Source organism: Triticum urartu, chromosome 2 (assembly GCF_003073215.2).
Source record: "Triticum urartu cultivar G1812 chromosome 2, Tu2.1, whole genome shotgun sequence".
NCBI lineage: Eukaryota > Viridiplantae > Streptophyta > Magnoliopsida > Poales > Poaceae > Triticum > Triticum urartu.
The window spans coordinates 7,201,856-7,225,889 of NC_053023.1; the positions used below are offsets into that span (position 1 = coordinate 7,201,856).

General features: G+C 44.4%; 1 protein-coding gene across 1 annotated transcript; it reads right to left on the reverse strand.

Moving 5' to 3' along the window:
* Positions 1–670: 670 nt before the first annotated feature.
* Positions 671–17,145, reverse strand: LOC125535024. Its single transcript, XM_048698087.1, has 22 exons — positions 16,024–17,145; positions 15,087–15,202; positions 14,301–14,509; positions 12,868–12,987; positions 11,580–11,708; positions 11,377–11,502; positions 10,545–10,600; positions 10,363–10,462; positions 9,628–9,745; positions 9,320–9,529; positions 8,685–9,009; positions 6,542–6,635; positions 5,898–6,006; positions 5,536–5,804; positions 5,043–5,170; positions 4,133–4,367; positions 3,613–3,801; positions 2,865–3,148; positions 2,566–2,773; positions 2,225–2,464; positions 1,927–2,009; positions 671–1,168 (listed from the first exon to the last, which is right to left on the reverse strand). The coding sequence occupies exons 1-22, from the start codon at positions 16,881–16,883 to the stop codon at positions 1,009–1,011; spliced, it is 4,368 nt and encodes a 1,455-aa protein (XP_048554044.1). The 5' UTR covers positions 16,884–17,145; the 3' UTR covers positions 671–1,008.
* Positions 17,146–24,034: the final 6,889 nt, after the last annotated feature.

Here is a 24,034-nt window from a genome sequence, read left to right on the forward strand (position 1 = left end):
GTGCATCGGCAGCGGCTAACGGTGAGTGAAGCAGCGGCCATCTTGTCGTAGGCACATGTGGAAGCTGCTTGCAGCGTAGCGGCAGCGGCCAAGGAGGAGTGCCGCAGCGACCAATTGTGGCGGAGCTGCGGTAGTGGAAGGAGCCGCAGCGACCATGGGCTGTGGTTGTGGCCGTGGCTCGTGGCTGGCCGAGGGCGGCCTCACCTGCAGCAGCGGCGTACACACATCTAAACATGAAGATGTAACCGTTCCATTCCACCTCACTGACCATATTAAACATAGAGATGGAACCATTCCATTCTTGTGGAATGGAACCATTCCATTCCATTCCACTTGGTTCTTCAACTAAACACACCCTTAAAGAGGAGCTTATGAAAATAAATCAGTTTTTTTAAGCACCGATGCTTATTTATATAGCACAAGGCCTTACCTGGACACCTCTAATATGAAAACAAGCAACGACGCTTAATAAAAAAATTGGCTTATTTTCACTAGCACATTGCATTGTATATGTTCTTCGGAGCCAAGCCGTGAGAGCACTAGACATGTTCTTTTAGGCTCAAGACACCTACAGGGAAAATGTACAAGCACATATGATATCCGGCTCCTGTATATCGATTGCAAATTTGCAAGATGACATTGTTGTTGCACAACTCATGCACATCCTGAGTAAAAATGAACATCACTGATTTTATATGCATTCACTCCTACTATTTATTACATACATAATGTACACCATACGAACACCAATCGCATCACCTGTTTCTTGCTGTACACTCTGATCACTAGCTCAAACTAAAAACCTATAAACTAAAGAAATCTAGTTCACCCAGAACAACAAAACCTATTCTAACGGTCAATGTACATACTCCAGACTAACAAAATTTCACTTCAGACACATCTACACTATGCCGGAACAAGTTTCGGGTCTAGAGCGCCATGACTACAGGGGACAAAATACAGCAGTGCCATGCCGTTGAGATTCTGCCATTTTTGCGACTAGGTACACTACATTGTCCAGAATCTGTCCGGGTCAGGGCTAAACAAGGAATGATCTTGGATCTCCAGATTTGCTATGTGCCAGTTGACCAATCCGGCTTGAAGCGACTTGACAACAAACAGGACAACTGGCAGTATCCACCATCCATCGTCGTCCCTACCCTTGAAGCTGCAGATGCGCCAAAGAACAAACAGATCAGCATGTAACATGTGGGTAGTTTTTAATTCTTCTGTCTCATCTAAAATAATATTTGTAATTTGTAATTAAGTCAATCCAAAACACAATGATATCCACTATTATCACTATTAAAGGGCCATTTGCTGGTTTCGCTTCCATCACTTCCACCCTTCTCATCCAACATGCCCTCTCCCACCCACTTTCTTTTTCAAACCACGCGATAATCCCCACTAATTTTTTTTTCCAAATCAACCCCACCTCCTCCTTTCTAGGGAAAAAAATCCCATGCAAAGCAATCGACAGAAATCAAATAAATTACCAATAGCAAGAAATCCCTTGCTAGCAAACAACAAAATCAACTCATGTAGTTGTACGTACACAATCTCAATCACATCATATATTTCCTTACCTTTGCCTATGGACTCCCTCCTGACAACATATCTCAATCACAACCCAATCAAATTTTCCTACCTTGAACCACTAGAATAAAGTTGCCCCTGTTGCAAGGCATAGGTAATTTGCTAGTAAAAGTAATTGTCTAGATTCTCAATGTGGCATTTTTTAATTACTCGTGACATGGGTTTCCCTAACCCCCAACAAATACCGCCCAAACTCTCGGTTGTAAGTGGAAAGCCTTGAAATTATAGTAAGCCAGTTTCCTGAGCAATGGATCTTTTTCGAAAACTGGAGAACGAATAGTGCGAGTCGATTGAAATGTTCTCTCTATAAGTACATATAAGGAATCTAACCTTTTGCTGTTTGATGCCTGAGCTGAAGACACTGTCAAAGAAGATAGCCCAGAGTACATAGCACCATAGACGATTGCTACAATCTGCACGGAAATAAGATTCATAAATCTCCGAACCTGTCACACTATATGTTTATGAATATATAGATATTAAACTGTTGCGATGCATTTCGAACTGATAGCAATAGAATTAATAGATATATTCTCTACTATTACAATGCTAGATACAAAAGAGTTCAAGGATAAATAGCATGTAAATAAAAGAGTTCAAGGATAAACCACATGTAAACAAGACTTACAATGTTTATGACAGAAGTAGTATTCCAAAGTGTAAAAATGCGGGTGACAGAAGATCTTTTTGGTCCTCGGCTGAAAAGTGCATTGAGGCCAGCAAGAAAAGGGGAAAGCAAAGCAAGGGGTGGAATAAGCAGTACAGCAAGGAAAGCTCCAACAGATATCCAGTAGTATTGTACAAGCATAAGCAGGGTGATGGTAAAATCACCCACAAGTACAATACAAATAAGCAACTGCAGTGTTTCCTGAAATGCCAAAGCAAGGTCACAGTTAAGGTAATATAGGTAACTGTCATGTACAACATGAGCATTTGTGTGCTTATAGAAAGGGTCTAGTGGTTGCTTACCGCATAGCCAATAGGCCTGCAATTTTGCAAGAGCAACGACAGAGGGAATAGATAATCTCTTTTGTAGTCCAGTGACTTCAGTGTCTCTTCGTTTATGACCCCACCAGTCACTCCGCCTGTCAACCGCTTTCTGGAAACACCATAGCTTGTGCAAGGCTGATCCTGAATTGCCTGCTTGGAACCCAGTAGTGGAACTGCAAAATTCTTCCTGTAGAATTAAAAACATAGCAGTCATTTCACACAGCATGAGAAATGTTTTTTGTAAGACATGCTATTGTAGTTGGCCTTTCTTTTCATACCTCGAGCGATCACCAAAATCTGGGGCATGCTCATGATGGTGGTGACTCTTGTAGAAGTTTTCATTCACTGCTACAACAATACCTAGCTGGTAATAACCAGAAGCAGTGGCCTGAAACCACCCTAGCTCTACTCGAACACCATGTCGCTCAAGTTGGGGATTCCCATGACTCTTAATCCAAGAAACAACCGGACCCAGAGTTGACCGGATGCTGCCTTGCTTTACTGACCTCAACTGAGTATTCAAGCCAGCTACTAATCTGTTCCAAATCGCAGTAGACACATACTGGGAAAATGAAACTGAGTCACTGGGAGTGACTGAACACAAGAAATGCATTTTGTAGCATATATAAGAAGAAAATAAGCAGTGGACACCTCAAAAACACTAGAATATGATATCAAAACCAAACACAGCTAATAGGGATTTTTATACCATTTGCCTCAAAGTTGTTGCACGCCTATGACAATTTGCAAAGTTAAGGCATATCAAATGGGGCAAGTTACAAAGGCACACTAACCTCGGGGCAAACGATAAAAAATCTGTAACCAATAATAATGCATTACTTTGGCAGACAACCATATCCTAGTCAAGACTGGAATTTTTCTACTTTGACCATGTGTGACAAAGTGGCTACTGGCTAATCCTCATGTAGTAGTAATATAATTGGGAACGTGGAGCATATCTATAGATATAAAAAAGAGTAATGTCCTTGGCATCACTTGTTCAATATTAAATTGTCTAATGTTCACCTGGCCAAGAAGATTTGACAGTAATGTATCACTGTGTAGGTGGTATGGGGACATATAGCTCCCCTCACCGCCAAAAATTAAACACATGGGAAACCTCTTCTGGATTGTGGCCGCTACATCAAGTCGTTTCTCATCACCTCCCAGAAAGAAATCAATGTAAGCGACCATTAAGTCTGGAGTTGAACCAACCTGTTAAGTTCAAACAATTACATGTGTTAGACTGGTATGTCAGCAATGAAAATAACACACCAAATTTCCCTGCATTCCTAACAAACAGCTATTCATGGTTCACAGAGCTAAGGAAGAGTATACTTCAGATCAGAAGTCAAACTCAGCTGAATAATATCTCTGAGTAGCTATTCCAGGTATATCTGGTGAGTTTGGGTACAAATTTAGATACATGGCTAGTACACCATTGAACTGAAACCCAGTTGAACTGATTTTAAAAACATTGACACAATTTGACACAATTACTACTGGTTCTAATACCAAATGACGTGACTAAATTATGATTACTGACCTTCAGCCCTTTATATAGAGCCCGTGATCTGCAAGAGCGAAGACATGAATGGTCGTATTCAGATTTAACGTATTCTTGAAGACGATGGATTTTCTTTCTTCTGCGCCATTGCTTCCAAGACCAGGCACAAGGATATGCAAGTACTGCAAGTATACTATGCACAGAACCTTCCCACCACTCAAAGGCTGCTACCAAATTTATCTCATCGATAAAACGATTAAAAGCATCTTCATACCTGGGAAAAAATAACAGAATTGTCACCTACAGTCAGGAGATACATATATATATATATATATATATATATATATATATATATATAGAAGTACAGATGGAAACATTAAACATTGTTCTCTCATGGAATATGGGTCATTAAATCGATATCCATATGTCATTCAGATCAATCAAGATAATAGTCGCTCCCGTTTCGAACACGATAGTTGAACTGTTTTCAGCAAATTCTATAGTTCAAGGTAGGCCCTAAAGGGTTTTGGATCTCGAATTTTAGAATAAGCAAGTTTTATACTTCAGTCACTTTTTTTTGCTCAAGCTCAGTTGGTTTCATCAGCAATGTAATTGCTGTGTACCTGTGAATCTAGAACCACTACAGCAAGGATGGCTGTATGAGAACATCCAAGCTACAAATTCTAAGGAAAAAGAAAAGACAATAAGAGGAAGGATTTCACAAATGGGTAAATCAACAAAACAGTGCAATATTTTCTATAGGTTAGTGACGCGTAGAACAATGTGAACAACTGAACATTAGTGATATGTAGAACAATTTACATCTGAAGTTATATATTTGCAGTGCAAATTATAGTAACTTCTCTGAATTCTATTACTTTGTGATGAATGAACACGGATGAATTAGTGATCATGTACTGTCATAGATTCATAAGATGAAAAGCCTTACACAATGCCAATTATAGATTCAGGGGGCGAGTAAGGAAGATGCCACGGTTCTCGGAATGTATTAGGTCCCATGAAGTACATTCTGTGCACATGACTTTGTGTTTCTTCTGCCCTGCTGGCCCCAGGTACCTATTTATAAGAAAATACACAATAAGCAAGATTTCTCAACAAACTGTACTACAAGTGTCCTTGTACTTCATCATATTTAAGAGCTAAATATGCTTTGATGAGGTGGAAAGCTTTTGACGAGGCATGTTTAGATAAATAGAAGTAGTGGGGATCAACTAATAATAGAAAACTTTTTTTCCATACATGTTGGGGTGGGCCTTTAATGAGGTGGCAGGTCTGGTGAGATGGCATGTGTGCATGTTAAGATAAATAGGAGTGGTGATCAACTACTTAGGTATATAGGATTTGCTCAATGACCAGATCTAGGTGATTTTGCAGTTGCTCTAACTACATCCAAAGACCATTTAGAATAAAATGAACTATACCTCAGCCAATGAAAGCAAAAAAGGCGAAGAAGCATAGGCATCATTGTGGATTGCACTTGTAGCCCGATACGTGACTTCACTCTCACCAATCTTAACTCTTACGGCACTTAAGATGAGTGCCAAAAGAATAATTGCAAAGAATAGGAAAACCGCAAAAGACCAAGGACCCCCAAAAGTATATATAACTTCCTCAAGTGGTGTGTAACAATTTGGCATCTTGTACTTAGCAGATATGCACTTATACGGGCAGGATGGCTGGGTAACACCACCTAGCAAGTCAAAGTTAATGCTTATTTTCTTCCATGCAAGGTCAAGAAGTTTGAACATAAACAAGGCAAGATAATGCAAGTCCGATGACCTACCTCTTACATATATGAAGTCAGCACGGTTTGGAAGAGCATTCAAAGAACAAGGGGTGCAGAGAGATGAGTTGGACCCAGCAACATTTTTATATGTTCCAACTGGGCATTCCTGGAAAGAGTTATAGTCAGTCAATGGTTTCAAAGGAACTAACAGAAAGTCATCTGCTAGTTAGAGAACATTAGCCTATTAGCCTTTCGTTCATCAAGACGGAGTGTGTGGTGCAGGTTCTTTTGAGAAAGTTCCCTCTCTTTCAGCCACTTAGCCTATTAGCCTTTCGTTCATCTATTGTCACTAACAACCTTACCTTCTTTTCCTTAACAAAAAGATGTGCAAAGCTTCTACGGCTCTCTAAAAAGAAGTATGAAACATAAATAGGCTTAGTTTTGTACTGCATCCTGGAGCCAAAATGTTCTGTCCACCCTAGCCTCATCCCTCTTTTTTTCTGTTCCCTTTAATGTAAATATTCTGGATGTTACTCCTTAATGAAAATGGATGCAGAGATTTTGCATATACAAGAAAAGGAACAGGTAAAATAAATTAATATGTAGTAAGATGAATACTATATATTATTTGTGTTACTAATAACAGAAAACGTGCTATGTAAGCTGGATGAACAAAGACATGTCAAGTTTAGTGCTCATACGGTACAAAATGTTCCATATAGTCCCACAGGGCACTCCTTTCCTGTTATTGTTCCATCTTCTCCAAAATGCCCATCATCATTACCAGAACCTCCACTACACAAAAGAACAGCTATTGGAAATTAGCACAAGAATATATTCATTCACTAAAACTTCTAAGGCTCAGGCAGTGCACAAATGAAGTTCCATGCCAAAACAAAATACTATTGAGTTCTCCCATGTAGGTCAACACAGATAGTAGCTGTTGCATTTCATGATGAAAACATGCATCTGAGGTGAAAAATAAAACAACAGGTATGCCTCAGAAATTTAGAGTAAATTGCACCACAAATATGATAACACGCAAATGGAATTAAAAAATGCCTTTAGAGTAAATGCACCACAGTTACCTGATCTAATAACAAAATAACCATTAGGTCCCTATACTTGTAAAACATTTTGGTAGGTCCCTAAACTTGCTAAACTATTTGGCAGGTCAAAACATGTGTCACTTGGGTCATTTTGACTCAAGCTAAAATGCCAACGTTATGCTGAAGGTATGACTATGATGTTCATCATTATGTGAACCCAAATTGCAGCATTGATCATCGACCCAAACAAATAACGTCAGTTTAGCACTTCTATTCAATTGGCATGTCATCATATTAGGTGAATGAAAGGCCATCATACCTTCAACTTGACATATGGATAATCAATATGGATGATTCAAATTAGCTTTTGCACCTTTTTATTACTATGTTAACAATCTTAGCAGACTATAAAGTTCTAAATTCTAATGACCTAAATGTCGTGTTCTAAAACACAGCCTAGGTAGCCTCTGCACATGTAGTATTTCACAATTTTAGCTACTTATCAGGTTGTAATGACCTATGCAATGTTAAGACTAGGAGAGCACTTTTGCTGCCGCATATAGGCCATAGTTGAAGGCTGGGTATTGGACCCACCTAGAAGGTTCTATGTGGACAATAGCACCACCTAAGCAGCAATGTTGAGCTTGGTGCGGCAGGCAAAAGGCAGCGACTCATAGGTCTGCTACTCTGCCCTAGATCTGCAGCACTAACTTCAGAGCAGAACAGGGATAACATGGCATTAGGAAGAGGCAATGTAACACTGGCATAGCCCATGAACCAGTAGCAGTGATGCCTGTTGAGGTCATGAGCAGAACCTGCAGAGGCATGTCGGCGAGGTAAGAAAGGAAATGGCCCACCCAACTAATCTGGCCCAACTCAACACCCACTCACATCCTAGGGCTTCAGTACTTCAGCACAGCCTCCATCACCATCAGTCTCCACCGGCCTCCTCTTATGGTGAGTTCACAGGCCACCACTGCTGCTCCGTTCACTGGTTTCTTCCTATCAACCAGCTAGATCAAGTGACCATGGCCATAGGGGACTGGAGGGAAACAGAAGCAAAGCTTCGGTAGGTGACGTTTATGGTGGTGAAAAACTGAAGCAGACACAGAAGAAGTTGACAGCAGCAGTGCGAAACAAACATACGGCTTCTGGTTAGCTTCTCTTTGCCTACCTAACTTCTCGGTTGGTTTACATCCATATCTATTTTGTACTTTTGTTTGTGTGTTCTAGATAATGTAGTAGCAAGCAGATAGTGACGTAGGAACTTAAAACGTGAGACGGGCAAACAGAGGAAGTAGCAAGTAAGAAACTTCTGAAAATCAGGATGATTTGCAGAAAACACCATTAAACAACTTAAGCTCCAATGTTGTGCCCTCCAGTAAGCTAACTTTGTTTTAGGACTTTCTTGACAGTCCTAATCCCTAAGATCCCGTCCAAACTAACAAGCAAGTCCAATGAGGATTCTGCTTGAATGTTGTGGTTGCAACAGAACACCAATAATCACATGTAACCGTAATAGAACTCCCATAAACATTTCCAAAAAAAATTGTGCAGTAATGACATTGGGTAGGTCAACGCTGGTGCAAACATATGATCTCTTTCTAATATGTAGGTGTCATTACGAAGGAATTTATTATATCAGGTATACTGGTTAAAGGAAAATCATCCGGAAGGCTCCGAATAACATAGTGAAACAATAAATGATCATGTCTCATGGCTTTAGAGAGACAGGTATATGCACAAGCAAGGAACCTCCTTTTTAATTATCATGGGTATTTACATGATTACGTACCTTGATGCTACTGTACCATTGATAGATGCAATCTGAACAAATTCATCTCCAGTAGCAATATTTGACCAGTGGAAGTGTATTCTGCCACCACCACCGCCACCTCCACCATGTATGCCTCCTTTGCCTCCAGATGCTGACAATGATGAATTTTTCTCTACCAGAAGCCCTTGAAGGAAAAAGAGAATTGTTCCTCCAGAACCGCCACCAATGCCACCTTTGAAGGACCCACTGGAATTTCCAATTGTGTCTCTATTGCTTTCACCATTAGAGCTCACAGAGCCATAAATTAACAATCTTGCAAGTGGCCATTTCATGGATCCAATGACTGCATCAGGAAATTAATCGGAATTTATAAGAGAAGTGGTACCAAAAGCTTCGCAAACTAAATGTACTTATTTCCAGAAGCAAACTGAAAAGAAAAGGCTAGTTAAGTAAGAAGAGTGCATGTAATAGATTATGCTCTCATTGTGCAGGGCAATGTGCTCGTGTCAAGCACAGAATAAGGAAAAAGAAATGTGATGACAGCAAACTCTGATGGTGCTATTAAAGTGCTTGAAGGAAAACTATCATCAGCACGGTAAACCCCTGTTGTGGATAAAGATTCACAACACAAGACTACACAAAATAGTGCATACCTATCAATCCCCCACCAGCACTGTCATCGCCTGACTCCGGAGAACCAGTACCACTTCCTAGCTCACATGGAAGATAAGCACTGCCATATCGTTGACCTCCTTCACTTGTCATTCCGTTGTAAATCCCTATACCACCCTGGCCTCCATGACCAGCACCACCACCAGCTCCATACTTAAGAAATGTTCCTCTACCAATGCCTGCTTTGCAACCTATAAAAAGATCCAGATTGCTGAGTGAACAGAGTTACCACATTGATAGGAGAGATTCCAGTTATTTTACTGATCACAACACAAAAACACTGAATCACCTAACTCTGAGGCACTTATTGCACCACCATCTGTAACAGTCACGGTTCTTGCTCGATGAATATGAATTATACTCCCCTTGACTATGCCACCGACAGTTATGTCTTCAACACGGCAAATCTGCAAAATGTGAATTTCTTACTAAGAAGCTAGAACAAAACACGAACTTCAAACTGCAATATAGCCAGATCAAAACAACAACGCACAATACAACTATGAGATAATAGGAACTTAATGTTATTTCTATTGGCAGGAGGGAATATTTATTGTCTTGTGAATTGTGATAACATTAAGGTGTATCATTCACCACTATCACCATGTTAGTAGCAAGAGGTGATTCCTTTTTTCTATCCATTTGATGTATTAGTTGTCCTGGGTAGGTATAATCCATGAAATCGTTCGGTTTGCCGATTCACGTGTATTGCATTCTGTCAGTACAGGGTGTTGATAAAAGAAATCAGAAATGCAATGCACTGCAGAAAATCATCTCTCTACTGAATGACAATGAAGGTTGGAGTGCAAGTATCAAATTCGACATGGTATACGACACATTTCAACAGTGCAAGTATCGAACACATCTTGTGGAATGAATATCCAAAGGCACAATGTAATTAAAATTTAAAAGTTCAGCCATCATGCTTCCTTGCCAAGAAGTTTGCTCTTGTATGGAAGATCTACAAGTTAATGAAAATTAGGAGCTTCCTTCAGAAGAGAATCTCACAGCAAACAATCCTTACTTGTATTGTAAATGACAAGGAGCTGTTCACATGGCAATCATCGGGGGGTGCGATTAACTCACTAGGGCATGTTTTACTTTCACAGATCGAAAGTGCATCCCTGATATACACAAACATTAATCCACAGCAGTGTTTAGAAGCAACTAAAGACCAATAATTTACATTGCAACAGCAGAACTCACAAGCTGCTTCGAACATCCTCATCTAGTGGAGCCTGGACAACGGAACCAGGACCAACCTGCTCATACATCAAGAGAAGTTGTGGTCACAAAAGTTATAACTACATGGAACAAGTTTTAAAGCTCACATGTTGTTTCAACATGATAACATGGACCAGCTCAACACTAAGCATACCAAAAAGGGAATCCCAAGAAATACAGTTGCACGGGATTAAGAAAGAACCAGGAAAGTGGATTTACTTGTTTCCAGAAGCATCCCAAATAATAATTGCATCAAGAGCTCAATGCATGTGGTTCAAACAAGTCAAGGCAAACACTAGGAAACATGGTTTATAAGGCAGTAAAGCGACCTAAAGCGAGCACCGCCTGCTCTGACGCTTAAGCAACGCCTAAGAGTCTAAAGCAGGCGCTTAAGCGCCTAAAGCGGGCAATATTTCTAAGGCGCTGCCAGGGCGCCTTATCGCTTAAGCGTCTGAAGCAGGACGCTTTATAAACATTGCTAGGAAACGGCAGTGCTTCCTAGATACTTATAATGCTGAAAGCTGATGAGTAGCATAAAAATAAGAACAGAAAATTGTTAATATACCAACACTCTCATATATGTGACATATTGCTGACGAACATGCAGTACAGTCAGCTATTCATTATACAAGTTCTAAGAACTTCAAGAAATTACAACTTATGAGATCTGAATAAATTGAGAATGCAGATAAGTGAAGTGTCCTTCCTACATAATAATGCATATGCTATATCATCCGCTGGAGAAGGAAATATTGAAGGTCTGGATAGGTAATTGCGCAAAAACTGGATAGGTAATGATATAATATGATCTTACTTCAATGTTGTAAAACAGAGACAGAAACAGTTGGCGTGCTTTGATTCCATCTCCAGGACCACTCAAATTAAGAAGTCCTTGTCCATAAACTCCCAAAGCAGCATTGGAAGATATCACTGACCCATGCTGTCAGAACAGAGAAAACTGAACTTCCACTACTAAGAAAAGGACATTTTGGCAATAAGGCTTTCAAACAAACATACCTTGAGTACGACAAGGTTTCTTGCCTCAAGCATTGATGCAAGAACAACATCCTTACCCCCACCATCTATCTGAATCTTCGAATCCCACATCAAGAGCACCTTCACATACATTCTGAAAGCACCATACACCTACAATAACAGGAGAAACTTAGGACTGCATAACATGCTCAGAAATGATTATAATGAAGTAACAAACAGTATATTTGGTACATCAGATGTGTCTTCCTGTTGAATCTTTGCAATTACAAGGAAGAAACACACACACACACACACACACACACACACACACACACACACAGATGAGCCCATCGTCCAATAACATGCTAAAATGACAGAAACCAGGCATAATTCGGTGGATTTCACTAAATCCCTGCTGTACGCACCTACGCGTGTGTGTAAACATGAACAGCAGGATTTGAGCCCTCTTGGGTGGAGCTGTTGCCCCCACAACTCCATCCCACAGTCCCACCAAGAGGCGGTTTTCATCTTGCTTCTAAATATAATCCTATTATACCAAGCAATGCTTCAATGTCTGCAAGTGTTGGACGCATGACAGTTCCTCAATGCTTCATCAGCATGTGTGAGAGCCATGGAAAGTATCCGAGAATCCCTCAGGTGTATCAGAGCCATGTCAGATCACATGTTGGGATATTGTTATTCTCCTCTCTGACAGGGCAAGGTCTCAAGTTTGGAGCAAAAATATCTTGTAGTTGGGCAACTGACGATATAGGCATTACACAAAGAGTAATATCAACTCAGCTGGGCGGAAGAATGGAACTAGCACAAAATTCTAAAGCAGGTCAGAACATGGTCGACTCAGCACAGCAGGCTAGAATGGATTTTCAAGAAGCGTAATCACATCAAATTAATACTGGACGTATGTACAGCATACAGCATGGTGTAGTTCGATTGGTGAAATTTAGGATACCAAATTGTGTCACAGGGCACTGAAATTTACAGGTGTAAAAGCATCACCATCCACATACGCATGCGCTTGCACCAAAAATATATAGATATGCAATTCATAATTCTCATAAACCAGTTGGGTCTCTCAACATCCACACCTCCTTTAACAGCCCCTTGCTCAAGCGATTGTAAATTTTGTCGAATGATTGTTTTTTAGGAAATGCTCATCCACAATTGCGTTGGAGGCCTTAACTTCTATAAATCGCAGTAAGACTTCTTTAAAACAACTAATTTAGATCATCAATTCCTCCTTCACCTTGGTGCTTAAGGAAAAGTCTCTACAAGCACCATAAACAAAAGCTGTGTATACAACAAGGCATACCTTTATAACAGAGTCACTCATTAGAAGCTCCTCTGCAACCAGCTCAAACTCTGATATTGGATTTTCAGACAACCCAAAGCAAATGCTACCCCCAGTAAGTAGCCTTATTTGCCCTGTCACCTGAACAAGTAGAAAATAGGAGCAAGTAAAAACAGCGAATTAAATAATGGAAATGCAGGTAGGAATAGGAAAAGTGTCAAACAATAACAAACAGTAGGTAAAGAGGAAGGAAAGCACAACGAATATAAAGGGCATGGAAACCCAGCCAAACAAATTTAGAAAGGAGCTCCATGATAAAAATGTAAACATGCCTGATATGCATAGACTTCATTGCTCACTCAAGTCCAAAAAGAATATATTCGAATATAAATTATTTAGTGGCCCATGTAAAAAGAAACATTGTGATCGACAAACTAAATTTTAAAAATTAGCCACAACAAAGGAAAAGAAGATAATGAATGGGAAAATTATAGTAGAGTGACAACTGCAGGAATCGATGGTTATTACAAACTGTGAGTGTTGTATGGCATGCCAGTGGTTGACTGACGGGGCAAGGGGGCAGGCGGGCAGCAGGGGCCTTTTCTCCTGCCAGGCTCCATGCTGGCACAGCAAGCACTGCCAAACTTTTTTTCCACCCTAGGAACCCATGGCGCAGCACTACCATTGCAAAGCGCTAGCTCAGATAAGAAATTTAATCAATCTGAAGGGGTAAGTAAACAGAGAATGGCTTAAGTTGTGTTGGTGGGCTTTGGGTTTACTACATAAAAGACAGAATATGGCACCAGGCAGCCCAGACTAGCCGAGTCAAGCTAACAAGCGTCCGAGACCCTCCCTCGACTAGTGTTACAATTGCAGGGCACGGGCACTGGGTGGGCATCACAGCAAGGAACCCTAGCGGCAAGGTCAAATCCTGGCTCAACCCCTGTGTGTAGGAACACCACAAGCAGGTTCAATTAGTGCTGCTCAACAGCTCATCCACTTTACAAAAATCACATTAGCTTGTTGACAACAAGGCCATGTAAATTTGAGAAACTGGATGATAGCCTAGTGGTGGAGGCATGAGGTGGTGCCTCCTTGCAAACCCCGTTGATTTATTTCGTGTAGTGAATAAACCAGTGCCGTCTTCTTAATAAAATTTTGTCGTGCCAATATCCGCAATTAGATTAGTGCAGGTATTATTATGGGACCTCCTTAAATGGGGAACATAGATTTGCAGAAACAATTGGATATTAGTGCGGTGTAGATGCAATACTGAGAGAAGGCACTTCAAGAAAATCGAGATATTAGTGTAGTTATACAGGTACAGTATGTTTGCTTGGAAAAAAATATACAGTACAATATAACCTCAGAATTAGTTGCGCAAAGGCATACAAAATATTGATTAATAAATAAGTCATGAACGTGATGTTAGTCGTGAGTCAAAGTATTCAAACCTGTACTCTGGACCACAACAAGGGAACCAGCACTTTTGCATTGCTCTCCACAAGCACATTGGACCAAAGTTTAGTCACTGAGAAACCCAGCAATGGAGTTTCCGTATGCGTGGTGAAGTTTCCATTGCTGACCTTTAGAGTCTCCAATGATTTATCATATATTGTGCCTGCTGCACCAGCATTCTGGGGGCACCCAAAACTCTGTCCACCTGATGAATGTGAAAAAAGTTTTACCATCAGAATACAACGAATGGGAGAAGGATTGCATTACTGAAAAGCGATGAAGCAAACAGGCGTTGATATCTTGCTCTCAAGAACTTTATTGTTGACATTTAGCAGTTGTTCCATTAGGAGAAACCATTGACTCATGAAAAAAGGTGTTTGCACACGAGCGGTACTTTATGCAAAATAGTGCAAAACAAGGCTGCATGAGTTTAACATCATGGCTAAGTCAACAGAATGCACTAATTGAGCTATCCCTACATGAGGTGCAACCTACGTGTCACACCCTTAATGCATTTGGTACTCCCTCTGTAAAGAAATATAAGAGTGTTTAGATCACTACTTTAGTGATCTAAATGCTCTTATAATTCTTCACAGAGGGAATAGTTACTAACTAGCCAGAGAACCAATACATGACACTAAATAGTATTAGTAACCAGTAATAAATATCCATTGCACTATTAATTGAAATAGTTTGGCCGATTGTGCTTCCCTATGGGGAAACACCAGTGGCAGGAGGGTTACAAAACAGTTGCATAGAAACTAAGGCCAGAAAATACTCACCGTGAGCTATAATTTCCAAATCTTGCTGAATGCTGTAAAATTTTAGGGATATCCTCCCACCACCTCCTCCGCCCCATCCATTACCACCGCCAGCACTTATTGTACCATTTCCATATCTAGAATGTTATACAATAAGGGAGTGTTGCATCTCACAGGTCAACGCAGAAAGCATAAAGTGCAAGTATGTGGTTTGCTACTTTGCCTATGGGATGTTTATGAATCTTGCAGCAATTAATAAAGTAAATGGTCGTTGTTAAATGTTTAAATGGGATTTCGGTTTTGCAAAGATGTAAACCTTGTGGGCAGCTCAGATGTTATGGGTCATAACAGGATAACAGGGCTATGTATCGATTGTACCATTGGAGTCGCACTAGAGCATCATATCCAACAACACTTAGCTATATCACAACTCATGATATTTCTCAATATTTCAAACTTGAGTAAATGGTCACTGTTAGAGATTGTCTGCTTGAACAAAAAAAATTGTGTGTAGGGTAGCAGGAAGAAAGGCAGCACATCAGACAGCAAGTCACTGTTTTGCAACTCAACGCAGCAACTGCACTCAAATTATAGCATCGCGGTACAACCAGACTAAGTCATAGATACTCTTGATTTCCTTGTTTTGCTTGAAAATGTAATTTCAACATAATCCTGAATAAAGGAGATTCACCCAATGTCTAACAAAGTGCAATGACATGGTAATTCATAAAACGCTCTAAAAATTCCTTAACAAGAAAAAACATCATAATGTTCACATTATGAAGTTATGTAGCCAGATTGTGCATTTATTTATCGACAGAAGCATCCGGACAGGCTAATTCCCGTGGAATAATGTGAAATGATCAAATAGGAGTCGAATACTTCTATCCAAGGACTTCACATTGCTAACGTAAATCGTATCAAAAACAAGTAAAGTTTCAAGAAATGCAGAACTTACAGCTTGAAAGCCTTGATCATAATGCTTCCCCCGGACCCACCGCCCCCTCGGAGACTGCCCACGCCTCCTTCGGCAAGCACAACTCCATCAACAGTCAAAATCTCACTCGCCCTGAGCAAGACGCGGCCTCCGCCGTCCCCTCCAAGGTTCTCATCAGTGGACAAGCTCCCACCCTTACTGCCATAGCTCCACGGATTGTCCAAGAACGCCCACGCGTACACGTCACCGCCCCAGTTGGTGTCGTTGGAGACCTTACACGACGCGCCACGGCCACCATGCCCGCCGCCGGCCCCCTCGAGGCTGTGCGGCGTGCCGGAGGTCTGGGGCGGGGGCGCGCCGGCGAGGCCCGTTGTGTTGACTGCGGAGCCGCGGCCCAGCGAGACGTTGGCGGCGTGCAGGCCGACGGAGCCGGCGACCAGCTCGGCGCGCTCGCCGACCGCGATACTCCCGGAGACGTTGAACACGAGGCGGCAGCCGGGGACCCGGCAGGCGATCCTCACCCCAGCGCGTATCTCCACGCTGCCGGCCCCGTGCGCGCAGACGTCGCCGGACAGGGTGGTGGTGCTGGAGGCGATGACGCAGACGGCGTCGAAGGACCCGGCCCCGCCCAGCTCCTCGCAGGTCCGCGTGCTCGCCGCGCGCTCCCGGCACGGCAGCTCCGCCTCCGGGTCCTCCGCGCCGCCGCCGCGGACCCCGTAAGGGAGCCGCGCGAGGCTGTCCTCGGGCCGCAGCGCCAGCGCCGACGCAGAGACGCGGTGGCCCCCGCTCCCGCCACCGCCCCAAATCAGACCGGCCGCCGCGAGCAGCACGGCCCAGCAGGCGAGGCGCCTCGCCGCGGAGCGCTCCGGGCCCCGAATCATGGCTCAGCAGCGCATTCTAGGCGGGGAGAAGCGGTCCGAGCGAGCACCGGAGCGGCGGCGGCGGCGGGAGACGGATCTCGGTGGAGCGAGAGCGGGGTGGATCTGCAAACCCTAGCGGCGGCCGCGCGCGCGCGAGGACGGGGAGGGGGAGGGGGTGCGGACGGCGACGAAGGAGAGCGTGCTGCTCGGCGAGGCGGGGGCGGGGGGGAGCGCGTGCGCGAGGAGAGAGAAAGTAGAGAGGGAGTGGAGTCTAGAGAGAGAGAGAGAGAGAGAGAAGGGGGGGGGGGGCGAAGGTGGCCAGCTGGAGTGGTTTGTCGAGTCGAGGGGGGCGCGATCAGTCCACGCCCACTGACGGTTTTTAACACCACGCCGTCGCTTTCACTCCTCCCCTTTAGAATTCTCAAACAGCCTCCTTCTAAAAAAAAAGAATTCTCAAACAGCCGTTCAATCTCGGCCTCGCCCTCCTCCGACGGTGAGGATCTGTCGACGCCCTTACTCTTCGTTGCAAAATAGAGGGGCGTGTCGTCGTGGATTCGACCCCGCTCTCGCTGTTGTGGGGAGGGAAAATGGCTCGGCAATGGGAAGCGCCACTGTGGCATGCTTACAATTCGTTTTTTTTTATTTTGTGTAGTTCTCAGTGTCATGCGTCAAGGAGCTCGTGAGGTATGTCGTCTTAATTAAGCATCAGGAGAGATGGATAACGCTTCGCTAGGGCGTCCCAGCCCGGGCGATCAGGGGGCGATCCCCACGCCGCCACCGCCGCCGGACATCGCTCCGGCCAAGTGTGGCCCTCCCTCCGGCCCCCTGCCTGCGCAGGATGCCGGAACAGCAGCGGCTTCGTCCGCCCTGCGATCGCGCGGGCTTATAGTCATCGTCGATCATGCCGTGTTCGAGATGGAAAGTGCCAATGGGCTTCCTGACTCCCCACGTTGGAGGGGGCTAGATTTTCTCGAACCCTTCTGCAAGGGAAAGCTGGATTGGACTCCCTTAATACCAAAGGCGGGGTTGCTGCGAGGACAGAAGTCGAGGGAGCCACCAGATCGATCTACGTGCGCTGCTACACCGCTGCCGCCTGAGCGAGTCATCAGCGAGAGGGCGGGATCGTCAGCGCATCGGGCGGGGAAAGCTATGCCAGCGACTACGGGGAACCTGGTGGTTGGTGGGGGCGATTATGGGGCTCCCTCTGCGGACGCCGCCCGCCTGAAGCCCTCCATCAGGGGATCTGCAGTAGCCACGGCTATGAACCCACGCGTGCAGGACCTGATCATATGGAAGCGTAGAACAACGGAGACGCTGGAGGGGCAGCAGTCTCACGTACTTGGAGATGTTCGTGACCAGGACATGCTAGAGGTGTCAAGCGACAAGGAGGCAGTCGGCCCAGGGGCCGCCGACGAACTGACGGGGCCGGCGGAGCCCCGTCAGGAGCAATGAATGTCTTAAGTTGGAACTGCCGAGGGGCGGGGAACCCTCGGACAGTTCTTGATCTTGTGAGTCTTGTTCAGACTCACTCCCCTAGCATTGTTTTTCTTTGTGAAACTCGACAGTCCAAGAATAAAATGAGTAGGTATCGTGCTCGCTTAGGTTTAAAGGGTTTTGATGCTTCTGATAGTGTTGGTCTTAGTGGAGGTCTTGCTTTGTATTGGCACGAGGCGTTGTGTGTGGATGTAAAAACAATAAATGAAAGATATATCGATGTGTATGTGACGAGTGTGGCGGGCGAGCCGCCCTGGAGGCTCACTTGCGTCTACGGCGAGCCCCGTACGGAGGACCGACATCGCATGTGGTCCATCCTTCGTGATCTGCACCGACAAGCCAACATGCCATGGGCAGTGGTTGGCGATTTCAACGAGGCCATGTGGGGCTTCGAACACTTTTCTGCTACACCAAGATCGGCAGGTCAGATGATCGACTTCCGTGATGTGCTTGAAGTATGTGGCTTGGGTGATCTTGGTTTTGCAGGGCTCCCGTATACATATGATAACCGGCGAGGTGGGCGGGCAAATGTCAAGGTACGCCTAGACCGGGCCGTGGCAAATAACTCTTGGAGGGATCTGTTTACACATGCAAAGGTGGAGCACTTGGTGGCTCCTAGTTCAGATCATCTACCTATCCTGCTCCGCTGTTCTAGGGAGGAGCCGAGACAGGAGCATGGGAGGAGGTGCCGCCAGTATGAGGTTATGTGGGAGAGGGATCCCACGCTACCGGAGGTAATTATGAACACTTGGACCGAATTGGGTTCGATGCTTAACCTTGGTGAAATTGCTTCTGGGTTGGGAAACTTGATGAAGAAGTTGCATGATTGGAGTAGGAAAAAGTTTGGTAATGTCATCAAGGAAATTAACAAGTCTCGCTCTCGCCTAGAGGAGTTTATGTCTATGAATGCAGATAGGAAGGAGATTAGAGAGGCAACAGACAAGATGAATGAACTCTTGTATCGTGAGGAGATGATGTGGATGCAAAGATCATGGGTTGCATGGCTGAAGGAAGGCGACAGGAACACACAGTTCTTCCATAGGAAAGCTGTTTGGCGCGCCCGAAAAAACCGCATTAAATCATTAATGGATGCTGCAGGTGTCATTCACAGGGATCATGAGGCTATGGCGGCTATGGTTACTTCATATTTTGCAGATCTCTTTTCAGCTGATAACTCATTATGTGCGGACCCTGTGATTGATCTCATTAATACTCGTGTTACTGACCACATGAATGATGCTCTCTGCGTAGATTTCTCGGACAAGGAAATTGCGGACGCCTTGTTCCATATTGGACCCTTGAAGGCTCCGGGACCAGACGGGTTTCCCGCTCGTTTCTTCCAGAGGAACTGGGCTGTGATGCGGGACCAAGTCATCGCAGGAGTTAAAGAGTTTTTCCGGACGGGACTAATGCCGAAAGGGGTGAATGACACTGCCATAGTTCTCATCCCCAAGGTTGATAACCCGGAGAAACTGACAGAGTTTCGGCCTATCAGTCTGTGCAATGTGATTTATAAGGTGGTCTCAAAATGTCTGGTAAATTGCTTGCGCCCTATCCTTGATGATATCATCTCCCCCGAACAGAGTGCATTTGTTCCTGGCCGGATGATCACAAATAATGCGTTAATTGCGTTTGAATGCATTCACTATATTCAGCAAGAGAAGGACCCTGATAAGAGTTTCTGTGCTTATAAGCTGGATTTGTCTAAAGCTTATGATAGGGTCGATTGGATCTTCTTGGAAGCGAATGATGCAAAAGATGGGTTTTGCTCGTCGTTGGGTGAACTGGATTATGGCATGCGTCACCTCGGTGAGATACACAGTTAAATTTAATGGAACCCTCTTGGATTCGTTCGCACCGTTGCGCGGGCTACGGCAAGGTGATCCCCTCTCCCCGTTTCTATTCCTGCTTGTGGCTGATGGTCTCTCCGCTTTGTTGAAGGATGGAGAGCGCAAAGGTGATTATACTCCGTTAAAAATCTGCCGCAGAGCTCCGGGTGTTTCTCATTTATTGTTTGCAGACGACACTTTGCTTTTCTTTAAGGCTAAAGAGGAGCAAGCTAGGAAAGTACAAGAGGTGCTAAATACGTATGAAAAAGCTACAGGCCAGTGCATCAACCCAGCCAAGTGTAGTGCTTTGTTTGGAGATTCATGTGCCATTGAGGACCAAGAGAAGGTGCGTGATGTCCTACATATTGAAACAGTAACTTTTGAGGAAAAGTACCTGGGGTTACCTACACCGGAAGGACGTATGTCTAAGGGAAAATTTCAGAATTTACAGTCTCGTCTGCTGAAGAGGATCGTTGCTTGGGGCGACACCCTCTCGCTTGCAGGGAAAGAAATAATGATAAAAGCCATTGCCCAAGCTATCCCCACATATATCATGGGAGTTTTCAAATTACCTATGTCTGTTTGTGATGACCTGAACAGAATGGTGAGGAACTTTTGGTGGGGCTCCGCTGAAGGCAAGAGGAAAACTCATTGGTTGGCATGGCCAAAAATCTTAGCTCATAAAATGAAGGGCGGCCTGGGCTTCAGAGATTTCCGTGTTTTTAACCAGGCTCTCCTTGCTCGCCAGGCGTGGCGGCTGCTTATCAAGCCTAACAGTTTATGTGCGCAGGTGCTGAAAGCTAGATACTACCCAGATGGACGCCTAGAGGACACAGTCTTCTCCGGAAATGCTTCTTCTACGTGGCAGGCCATACAATATGGACTAGAGCTACTAAAGAAGGGCATTGTGTGGCGGGTAGGGGATGGCCAGAACATCCGCATATGGCGGGATCGGTGGGTCCCCCGGGAGCCATCGCGCCAGCCTGTCTCCCAGCAGGGCACATGTCGGCTCCGGTGGGTGGCTGAGCTTCTTGGCCCAGACGGGACTTGGCGCATGGACCTACTCCGGCGCTACTTCCTTCCGGCAGACGTCGACGCGATCGCCAGCATCCGCACTTCATCCCGTGTCACCGACAACATCATCGCATGGGCTCCGGAGAAGAACGGTATCTTCACTGTTCGATCCGCCTATCGCTTTTCCATGGACGAGCGCGAGCGTCCATCGGCCACATGTTGGGTTTCGTAGTAATTTCAAAAAATTTCCTACGCACACGCAAGATCATGTGATGCATAGCAACGAGAGGGGGAGTATGATCTACATACCTAGTAGATCGACAACGGAAGCGTTTGGTTGATGTAGTCGTACGTCTTCACGATCTGACCGATCAAGCACCGAAACTACGCCACCTCCGAGTTCGAGCACACGTTCAGCTCGATGACGATCCCCGGACTCCGATCCAGCAAAGTGTCGGGGAAGAGTTCCGTCAGCACGACGGTGTGGTGACGATCTTGATGTACTACAGCAGCAGGGCTTCGCCTAAACTCTGCTACAGTATTATCGAGGACTATGGTGGCTGGGGGCGCCGCACACGGCTAAGGAATAGATCACGTGGATCAACTTGTGTGTTCTAGGGTGCCTCTGCCTCAGTATATAAAGGACCAAAGGGGGGAGGCTGGCCGGCCACATAGGGCGCGCCAGGAGAGTCCTACTCCCTCTGGGAGTAGGATTCCCCCCCCCCCCAATCCTAGTTGGAATAGGACTTGTGGAGGGGGGAAAAGAGAGAGAGGGGCCGGCCCCCTTTCCTTGTCCAATTCGGACCAAGGGAGGGGAGGGGCGCGCGGCCCATGTAGGGCTGCCTCTTCTCTTTTCCACTAAGGCCCATCATGGCCCATTTAGCTCCTGGGGGGTTCCGGTAACCTCCCGGTACTCCGGTAAAATCCCGATTTCACCCGGAACACTTCCGATATCCAAACATAGGCTTCCAATATATCAATCTTTATGTCTCGACCATTTCGAGACTCCTCGTCATGTCCGTGATCACATCCGGGACTCCGAACAACCTTCGGTACATCAAAATGCATAAACTCATAATATAATTGTCATCGTAACCTTAAGCATGCGGACCCTACGGGTTCGAGAACAATGTAGACATGACCGAGACATGTCTCCAGTCAATAACCAATAGCGGGACCTGGATGCCCATATTGGCTCCTACATATTCTACGAAGATCTTTATCGGTTAGACCGCATAACAACATACGTCGTTCCCTTTGTCATCGGTATGTTACTTGCCCGAGATTCGATCGTCGGTATTCCAATACCTAGTTCAATCTCGTTGCTGGCAAGTCTCTTTACTCGTTCTGTAATACATCATCCCACAACTAACTCATTTAGTTGCAATGCTTGCAAGGCTTAAGTGATGTGCATTACCGAGAGGGCCCAGAGATACCTCTCCGACAATCGGAGTGACAAAACCTAATCTCGAAATACGCCAACCCAACATGTACCTTTGGAGACACCTGTAGTACTCCTTTATAATCACCCAGTTACGTTGTGATGTTTGGTAGTACCCAAAGTGTTCCTCCGGTAAACGGGAGTTGCATAATCTCATAGTTATAGGAACATGTATAAGTCATGAAGAAAGCAATAGCAACATACTAAACGATCGGGTGCTAAGCTAATGGAATGGGTCATGTCAATCAGATCATTCTTTTAATGATGTGATCCCGTTAATCAAATAACAACTCATTGTTCATGGTTAGGAAACATAACCATCTTTGATTAACGAGCTAGTCAAGTAGAGGCATACTAGTGACACTTTGTTTGTCTATGTATTCACACATGTATTATGTTTCCGGTTAATACAATTCTAGCATGAATAATAAACATTTATCATGATTATAAGGAAATAAATAATAACTTTATTATTGCCTCTAGGGCATATTTCCTTCAGTCTCCCACTTGCACTAGAGTCAATAATCTAGATTACACAGTAATGATTCTAACACCCATGGAACCTTGGTGCTGATCATGTTTTGCTCGTGGAAGAGGCTTAGTCAACGGGTCTGCAATATTCAGATCCGTATGTATCTTGCAAATCTCTATGTCTCCCACCTGGACTAGATCCCGGATGGAATTGAAGCGTCTCTTGATGTGCTTGGTTCTCTTGTGAAATCTGGATTCCTTTGCCAAGGCAATTGCACCAGTATTGTCACAAAAGATTTTAATTGGACCCGATGCACTAGGTATGACACCCAGATCGGATATGAACTCCTTTATCCAGACTCCTTCATTTGTTGCTTCCGAAGCAGTTATGTACTCCGCTTCACATGTAGATCCCGCTACAACGCTTTTATTTAGAACTGCACCAACTGACAGCTCCACCGTTTAATCACTACTAGGAAAAGGCCTACTAATGGCGCACCTAATTTGGCCATTAATGGCGCATTAGTGGTGCGCCATTAGTAGCACGCCATTAGTATATTTTACTAATGACGCACCAGTGGTGCGCCATTAGTATCTGGTATACTACTGGCGCACCCCAGATGCGCCATTAGTATATACAATAGTGCGCCATTAGTATGCCTCACAGGGGGCCATGTATACCCAGGTGCTTTGGCATACTAATGGCGCACGACAGCAAGATGCGCCATTAGTAACTTCGGCATACTAATGGCGCACTCTTTAATGATGCGCCATTAGTATCCTTTGGCATACTAATGGCGCACTATGATGTGATGCACCATTAGTATGAATATTAGGTTTTTTTATTTTTTTTATTTTCTGTTTTTTGCACAGGTTAAAAAATGTATAATTGGACAAAATATAGACAGCACACATCAACAACA